Source organism: Eriocheir sinensis, chromosome 65, assembly GCF_024679095.1.
Source record: "Eriocheir sinensis breed Jianghai 21 chromosome 65, ASM2467909v1, whole genome shotgun sequence".
Taxonomy (NCBI): domain Eukaryota; kingdom Metazoa; phylum Arthropoda; class Malacostraca; order Decapoda; family Varunidae; genus Eriocheir; species Eriocheir sinensis.
Window position 1 is genome coordinate 2,802,920 of NC_066573.1, and position 9,330 is coordinate 2,812,249.

General features: G+C 47.7%; 1 protein-coding gene across 7 annotated transcripts in view; it reads left to right on the forward strand.

Moving 5' to 3' along the window:
* LOC126987501 (FERM domain-containing protein 8-like) overlaps window positions 1-9,330 on the forward strand; it is a 75,582-nt gene that overhangs the window by 56,230 nt on the left and 10,022 nt on the right. For all 7 annotated transcript variants that reach the window (XM_050844476.1, XM_050844477.1, XM_050844470.1 and 4 more), the window contains 7 exons: window positions 1,363-1,524; window positions 2,806-2,994; window positions 4,600-4,729; window positions 5,239-5,397; window positions 6,922-7,036; window positions 7,714-7,815; window positions 8,767-9,330. The exon at window positions 8,767-9,330 is cut by the window's right edge and continues 10,022 nt beyond it. In XM_050844476.1, the coding sequence (XP_050700433.1) occupies window positions 1,363-1,524; window positions 2,806-2,994; window positions 4,600-4,729; window positions 5,239-5,397; window positions 6,922-7,036; window positions 7,714-7,815; window positions 8,767-8,810 (901 nt within the window). In that variant the 3' untranslated portion in view covers window positions 8,811-9,330. The remainder of the gene's footprint in view (window positions 1-1,362; window positions 1,525-2,805; window positions 2,995-4,599; window positions 4,730-5,238; window positions 5,398-6,921; window positions 7,037-7,713; window positions 7,816-8,766) is intronic.

Sequence of the window (9,330 nt, forward strand, 5' to 3'; positions counted from 1 at the left end):
GCCTCTCTTCACGAGAATCCTAAAGACTTCTGCCATTCTGTTTAATACGTGTAGGAGGTGCAGAATGATATGGTGGAGCGAGTCAAGGTTTTATTCCGAAAGACCGTGTGTATAGCTGGCCAGTCGGGTGGACAGTTGGACACTGATCCATCCCGGTGACGGTGTAGCGCAAGGGTTATATACTATAAGGATAGCTCACTAAGCTTTTGTTTTACCCACAATGCACCGCGGATGACGTCACACATGTAAACAAATGGTGCTGGGGGGCAAACTGGTTTACTTCACTGTGTTCTCACCGCAGCGTGCTCTGTGAAAATGGTGATCTGTGGTGTATATGGGTGTTACAGTGGCTCAACTGCGGAAAGTCGTCAAGGTGTTAAGTTCATTAGGTTTCCTAGAGACAAACACACCTTGCAGAAGTGGATTTTAGCCTGCAAACGAAAAGATAAAGTGAAGGTGAAGTCTGCGCGGGTGAGGTCCAAACATTTTCCAAGAAAGTGATAACATTAAAGAAAAGCCAATAAAGCTCCATAGTGAAATTTTGGTAAAGGTAAATTCATTTAGTTAATAATTTGCGTAAATATTATACAATATATATGTATGTATAAAAAAAAATTACTTTCATTATATATGACAGGGTTAGTTACCCCTGCAAATTAAGTTGTAGAAAATTAATGTTAATAAAAGTTGGGAAAACGTAAGTATCGATGGTAAATAGAACAATATTTCTGCAGCTCGTTTATCATGTTTCTCACATTATTTATATTATTGTAAACTATTAGCCAACACAGCAGCTCCCTAATTTAATGACTTATCCTTAGCAATCAAAAAAGCGCAAAATCTGACCATGAATAAGAATAAATAAGGATTTTCTAGTACATTTTACACCGTGAGAGCAGGGTGAGAGTGAACCAGATGACTCACCGTAGTCATGACGTCATCGATGACGTTTCAGTGAGTTATCCTTATAGTATATAATCCTTGGTGTAGCGGTCTTCACTATGCCGTTTCTCCCACCCAACATATCGTACATTTTCCAATACGATAACCTTCATCAATCATTATCAATTCGCTCATAGCTTTATCTTCCAGTCTATCCAGGTTCCTTTGTTTCCCAAGTCAATCTAAATAACCTTTCTTTCTTGGGTGTTTCTTCATATATTGCAACCTAACCGGCTTCCTCATTGTCTTTGGGTCATCTCCTCTGAACCCGATTTTTATTTTGCAGTCGATTCAGGTTCCATTGCTTCCTTATTCAATTTAAATACTCTTTTCCTGGGTCTTTCTTCCCATTTTACAAACTAACCGTCTTTCTTATTGTATTCGATCCGTCTTATCTGAACCTGCCCTTGCCTTTCCCAGAGACGCCAAGATCCTGGAGTTGCTGTACGAGGAGGCTCAGTGGAACATGCGCTCGGCCCGCTACCCGTGTGAGCTCTCCGACTACGAGATGCTGGCGGGGATTCAGAGTCGCCTTGAGCTGGGGCCCTACGACCACACCACACACACGCCCTCCTTCTTCAGGTGAGGCTGGTGAACGGACATGTATGGGCCTAGAGGGGGGGCGGAGGGGGAGTGGAGTGGAAGGCGTAGCGTGCATGAAAAATCGGCAATATGCTGGTGTTTGCTAAGTCTATATATACCAAGTCAAGTCATACGCAGGTTTGTGGGAGGAGACACGGCCGAGGCGTGGTTTATGCGTGACACTGCTTGGAGCCAAACTAGAGAATGTAGAAACAGGGATTTAGAGAAAACGAAGAAAGGCGGACTAATTTAAATCAATCACTTCAACATACCCTCCCTCACACCCCACACCGCCATTTGTAGGCATTGGAATTACAGTCACGCAGTAGCACAATAAAAAGGCATCTTTTTTTCATTATTGGCTTGCCTGAACGCGCTGTGAAAGAAAGCAAGCATGCACATCCAAAGTGCACACACGGCCGCAACTTTAGTCACTCCTGAACTGGCGGGTATTTATTTTTTTTAGCTTCAAGTGACGTCATCCCGCTGCTCCGCCCCCAAACCGCCCCCTGCGCGTACCGGTCGCAGTTTTAAAGCAGAGTGACATGACTTGGTATATATAGACTTAGGGTGTTAAGATTTAGGGTTTTCTTCAGATGAGATTAAATGTGAGGTGCGTGGAATGAGGGGAGGGGAAAGAGAGAAGCGGAGAGCATTGCGATTTGTTCATTTTTAGTTATTACAAACGAACGTATTGTGAGGAAAAGCTTGAGAGGTTCACTGGGATACGAAATGGATGGTTTTTTTTTTATTAACCTAAGTTTCCCTTCTCTAATGCTTTTGATTTATAGGGTATAGGAAGTTGTGTGGGTGTGTTGTGTGTGTGTGTGTGTGTGTGTGTGTTTTTACGTCGTGGCCTATTGCGCCGGTAGGCTTCTTCCCGGTGGATCCTGATGGTCGGCCCAAGGCTTCTTCCCGGTGGGGCCTGATGGTCGGCCCAGCCCGTTCTGGCGCAGGCGAGTGTTTATAGTGGCGCCATCTTGCATTGGCTCATGCTGCCCTCCCGGAGCTCATCTTTGATCCTAGAATCTAGAGTCTGGGTTGATAGGTGGTCTTCTGGACAGCATGTGGGTAGTTTTAAGCCACTCGGCGGCGGCTGAAAAATCCCAGCTTGGTGGCACCGGGCGGGGATTGAACTCGCGTCGTCCTGAACGCGGCGCCGTCACGCTATCCATTCAGCTACCGCCGTGTGTGTGTGTGTGTGTGTGTGTGTGTGTGTGTGTTAACCTCCCCATCGGCCCCCCAGCCTAACACCCTCCTCGTCTCTGCCGTGTGTTTCAGGCGGCGGCTGCTCGACTACCTCCCCGAGCACGCGTGTCGCCTCAAGTTGAGTGACCTGGTCAGCTTCAGCAGCAAGTCCACGCCCGAGATCCGCATCATCGAGCAGTTCCGCTCCATCCCCAGTAACGTGACGGCGCGCAAGCTCGTCAGGAAGTACCTCGAGTTCTCCTGGTCGCTGCCTTACTACGGGTGAGTGAATCCTAACCTAACCTAACCAGAGCTATAGAATAGGAGAATTTGGCCAAGTTCATCACAGTCGCTATGATTTACCAAAAAAGCCAAGCGAAATTTAGATTGATTTGTGATTCCATAATGTTTTTTGTGCTCTCGCTACTTCCTCGAGATTCTGATGATACATAGGCTGTTTTTATAAGACACTTTGGCTTCTCACATCAGCTATTTCTAAAGGTCAAAGAGGGGGTCAGGCGGGTTCTAATGAGTGTTTCTTCAGGTTCATGGTACAGAGGAAGGGTCAAACTACCACCAGGGCCATAAAACTACTACTGGAAATGCTTAAAACTCCTACGAAAGCCTTGTCAAATATGTGTTTTTGGACGACGAAATGTCTTATAATACGACCCATAGAGCACACACGCACACGCACACAAAAATAAATAAATAAATAAATAAATTGAATCAGCATCAATTTATATTTAGCGCGGTTCTTTCGATAACATGGCGCCTGTGATGATGTTGGGCACACTCCGCTAATCTTTGGCTCCGATCTGACCTAACGTGACGTAATCTGGTATCGAGAAGGGGAAGTGGAGAATAGATGACAATATCGTGACTATGTAATTTTATAAGGAATAGGAGAGTTAGTAACAAAAAGCCTCCGCATATTTAAGGTATTCGTCTGAGGAAAAACACGGACATAGGGCCGCTTTCAGTCACTTTGTTTGTTTTGATCGTTACCAATGGCGGCGATCGACGCTATAGTTTTCCACGTGAAACTGGCCTATGGGGTAGTGGCGGCTGCAGAGGAAGCGAGAGGTGTTGAGAGTGTGTGGCAAGGTGCGGGGCTAGGCTAACCCCGCAGCCGCCACTACCCCATCGGCCAGTTTTACGTGGAAATACTATAGCGGCGATAACAGCCATTGGTAACGATCAACACAAACAAAATGACTGTGAAAGCGGCCCCTAGAGACACAGAGAAACACAAAAACGCATATTTACAAGTTTGCATTCATCATAGTAAAAAATACAGTCATAGAGATACAAAGAAATACAAAAACAGCAGAAGAGAAACAGATAAAAATGCAGTGAATGTAAAATATATCAGACGCAGATAATTTTTTGATAAACTCAACAAAACAATGGAAAACTAACAAAATATTTATCAGACACGAGTCAGTATCGAATAAAAGAGTACAAAGATAAGAGACGAACATATGCGATGAATATAAACTCTCCTGGAGTGCAGGGGGCTTCGTGGTGCAGTGGTTAGCACACTCGGCTCACAATCGAGAGAGCCTGGGTTCGATTCCCGGGCGGAGTGGAAAAATTTGGGGGGCTTTTCCGATACCCTACGCCCCTGTCCACCCAGCAGTGAATGGGTACCAGGTATTAATCGGGGGTTGTGTTTTGTCTCCTGGGATCTGTTCCTTTCTCCTATATATATGATTCCTTCCCCTTCTGTCTCTCTCCGGCATATGACCACAGATGTTGCGCCGACTAAACGAAACTTTCCAACTTTTTTCCTGTCCAACTTTTTTCCTGGAATGCATGTGGCAGCCTAACACCAAACAGAGTACAACTTCATTCCGTAACCTTCTGCTGTCCCTTCCCTTGCAGGAGCGCCTTCTTCCACGGCCAGATCGAGCAGGCGTCGCGCGGGATGGGCTCCTGGCTGCCACGCCCCGACATTCCGGTCCTCGTCACCATCAACGCCACGGGAGTCAGCGTCATCGACCCTAAGAAATCGGTGAGTCACTTGAGTCGATCCTCGTCTGAGTTGACCTTTCCTTGAGTCGATTTTTAAGAGTCGATTTTTGCTTGAGTTGATCCTTGCTTGAGTCAATTCTTGCTTGAGTTTATTCTTGCTGGAGTTGATCATTGATTGAGGCAATTCACCTTTGAGTCAATCCTCACTTGAGTCAATCCTGGCATGATCATTTTCTGGCAAACATGAGAAAGTTTAATGGGAAACAAGACACCAAGAGAGAGAGAGAGAGAGAGAGAGAGAGAGAGAGAGAGAGAGAGAGAGAGAGAGAGAGAGAGAGAGAGAGAGAGAGAGAGAGAGAGAGAGAGAGAGAGAGAGTCAGAGAGAGAGTCAGAGAGAGAGAGAGAGAAAGTGAGTGTACTGCCCCCTCCCCCCCCCCCCTCACCGTCATTCCATCGTTAGAGAGAGAGAGAGAGAGAGAGAGTACTGCCTCCCCCCCCTCACAGTCATTCCATAGTAACCTTGTCTGTGTTTCGCGTGGTTGGGGCCAGACGGTGCTGCTGAGCCTCCGCTACGACGAACTCTCTTGGGACTTCGCGCGGCCGAGCAATGAGCGCATAGCCACCTGCCTGCCCTGCCTCTTCCTGCAGTTCGCGGTGGTCGAGAACGGCAGGCGCTACTCCAAGCTGCTCCAGATCTTCTCCAAGCAAGTAAGAGAATGGCTCCTACACTCTATCTCATCCTCTTTATTCTGTTTCTTTTTTTTCTTTTTTTTACAACAAAGGAGACAGCTCAAGGGCACAAAAAAAGGAAACAATAATAAAAAAAGCCCGCTACTCGCTGCTCCTACAAAAAAGAATCAAAAGAGGTGGCCGAAAGAGACGTCAATTTCTAGAGGAGTTGTGTACTGGCACCCTCCTCATGAAAGAGTTCAAGTCGTAGGCAGGAGGAAATACAGATGAAGGAAGATTGTTCCAGAGTTTACCAGCGTGAGGGATGAAAGAGTGAAGATGCTGGTTAACTCTTGCATAAGGGATTTGGACAGTAATGGGATGGGCATGAGTAGAAAGTCGTGTGTAGCGGGGCCGCGGGAGGAGGGGAGGCATGCAGTTAGCAAGTTCAGAAGAGCAGTCAGCGTGGAAATATCGATAGAAGATAGAAAGAGAGGCAACTTGGCGATGGAATTTAAGAGGTAGAAGACTATCAGTAAGAGAAGGAGAGCTGATGAGACGAAGAGCCTTAGACTCCACTCTGTCCAGAAGAGCTGTGCGAGTGGAGCCCCTCACACGTGAGATGCATATTCCATACTTCGTTATGCACGAGTCCGGTTTTTGTTTTTTCTTCAAATGTAACTCTAAGGACACGATTTACCAATTTTCAGATACTACTATTTTTATTTTTTTTATTTTCTTTGAATACTATAAGTAGCTGTTTTATATTTTCTCCTTCACCGTCATTAAACTCAAACACTATCTTGAGGGTCAGTGATATCAAGGCACCTCTGGACCTTGCTTAATATATTTAGTGTCTTTCAAGGGGAGGGTATCTGGACACCTCTCCTTCCGAAATCGACCTCTCTTTCGGCCACCTCTTTGGGTTCTTTTAAGGAGCAGCAAGTAGCGGGCTTTTTTTGTTCTTGTTTCCTTTTTTGTGCCCTTGAACTGTCTCCTTTGTTGTAAAAAAAAGTCATCTACCTTCCTTATAGTTGCGGTGTAGGCATATTTCTTTTACAATACAGCCCTTGATCTGCCTACTTCTACGGTGATGGTGATAATAGTGGTAATAACAATAACAGTAATAGTAATAGTAATGATAATAATAAGGAGAAAAGGAAGATAATGAGGAAGAAGAATGATAAGAATAATGATAACAGGTGGGCCAAAGGAAAACTATATCTTGAGGGTCAGTGATACCAAAGCACCTCTGGACCTTGCTTTAATATATTTAGTGTTAGGTTAGTCATCTACGTTCCTTATAGTGGCGGTGTAGGCATATTTCTTTTTCAATTTAGCCCTTGATCTGCCTACCTCCACGGTGATAGTGATGATAGTGGTAATAACAATAACAGTAATAGTAATAATAATGATAATAATAAGGAGGAAAGGAAGAATGACAAGAATAATGATAACAGTTGGGCCAGAGGAAAACGTCTACACACAACCGCATGAACTAACTCACTCGTTGCCACACTGACGGAGGCCCCGCCGTGACCCTCTTCTTCTCTCCCCGGCCAGGCGGTGATGATGGACGCACTCATCAGCACCTTCGTGGACGAGCTCAAGCGACGCGCCGCCCAGTACCCCGACGACCTGGAGGGCCACATGCTGGACCACGGCACCGAAGTGGACGGTGTGTGGAGGGTGGAACGGGTGGTGTGTTGGGGGGGGGGGAGGGGGAGGTGTGTGTGTGGGGGGGGAGGGGGGTGCATGTGTGTGTGTGTGTGTGTGTGTGTGTGTGTCCTTACTCTCTTCTCATCTATCACTCCTCCCCTTTTCCCTGCTTTCCACAATTAACCCTATTAACCACAATTAACCCTATTAACCACAATTAACACAATTAACACAATTAACCTAAGCTTCCCGCCCCACCTCACCGTCCTTAGGGGGCTTCGTGGTGCAATGGTTAGCACACTCGGCTCACAACCGAGAGAGCCCGGGTTCGATTCACGGGCGGAGTGGAAAAATTTGGCCGGCTTTTCCGATGCCCTACGCCCCTGTCCACCCAGCAGTGAATGGGTACCAGGTATTAATCGGGGGTTGTGTCCCGTCTCCTGGGATCTGTTCCCTTCTCTTATAATTCCTTCCCCTTCTGTCTCTCTCCGGCATATGACCACAGATGTTGCGCCGACTAAACGAAACTTTCCAACTTTTCCCCTTCTATCTCTCTCCGGCATATGACCACAGATGTTGCGCCGACTAAACGAAACTTTCCAACTTTTCCCCTTCTGTCTCTCTCCGGCATATGACCACAGATGTTGCGCCGACTAAACGAAACTTTCCAACTCACCGCCTTCTCCCCCCCCGCAGACGTGCTGGTGCCGCTGTCGACTGTGTCCCGCAAGGAGGTGCCGGAGTCTGTCCTCTGCAACAAGCTGCACCGCCTCTCCCTCGCGACCTTCTCCGAGGACGGTACGTGTGTCGCCCCCACGCCGGGCCTCATCCAGAAATATTGGAACAGAGGCTGGAGGCTCTGTAAGGAGGAGGAGACTTAAGGTTTCTCCTCCTCCCCATTCTACTACTCCCCCCTCCCACCACCTCCCTCCTCCCGTTTAAACCCAACTTCCACGTCATGATATCCCGAAAAATGTAACTGATTCATGTGTTTGTTTGATGTGGCTCTGTAAGGAGAAGGAGACTTAAGGCTTCTCCTCCTCTCAATATCACTACTGCTCCTCTCTCTCCCCTCCTCCCTCCTCCTCCTCCTCCTGGTCAACACAACTTCCACAGGAGGGATTAACGTCATGATATGTGGAAAAAACTTGTAAATGGTTTGTGTTTGCTTCGGTTTGGAGTGTAAATTTGTCCTCCTCCACAGTTCTCTCCCTCCTCTCCTCCCCTCCACCATGCTCCCCTCAACACCCCACCCTAATGCCTCGTCACTTTCATTATGTTTCTCGTTAAGTGTTAAGTTTTTTCCTTCCCTTTCCTTGCCTCCCATCACGCCCCCTTCCTACCTCCTATACCCATTTCCTTCCCATCATGCTCTCCCCCCCCTCCTCGTGCCTTGCGTATGTAGAAGCGTAAGAAGAATTATGCTTTATTATTTGTGTTGAAGTGTTATTTTTGTCTATACCTCCCATGCTCCCCCACCACCCACCTCCTCCCTCTCACCACGCCCCCTGGCCCTCCCCACACCCCACGCCTCGCCCATGTAGCACTACGAAAAGTAATGATTATAGTGTTTTGTTTCCCTTTGAAGTTTCCGTTTCAAGTGTACATTTTCGTTCCAAACCTGTTGTAAGCTTCCCCCCCCCTCCTCCCTCCACCCCGCTCCCACCAGTTCCCCCCCCCCTCCCCCCCGCCCCCCATGCCTTGCCAATGTAGCAGTGTGAAGAGTGATGACGCGGGTGGTGTCGGCAGGTCGCTGCGTGGGCACCATGGGCTCGTGGCAGTTCAGTAGATGAGGGGATGCCATTGTCTACGTGTGACCCGCCGCCCACGCCGCCCCGCCCCCTCGCTTGGCCTCCTCAGACTCGGCCGCCTCCTGGACCTCGGCGGCGGCCCTCGAGTCGGTGCCGCTGCTCCGCTCTTGACGACACACACACACACACACACACACACACACACACACACACACACACACACACACACACACACACACACACACACACACACACACACACAGAAGAGCCTCTGGTGGGTCTGTTTTTAAGGATACACACACACACACACACACACACACACACACACACACACACACACACACACACACACACACACACACACACACACACACACACAGAAGAGCCTCTGGTGGGTCTGTTTTTAAGGAGACACACACACACACACACACACACACACACACACACAGAAGAGCCTCTGGTGGGTCTGTTTTTAAGGATACACACACACACACACACACACACACACACACACACACACAGAAGAGCCTCTGGTGGGTCTGTTTTTAAGGATACACACACA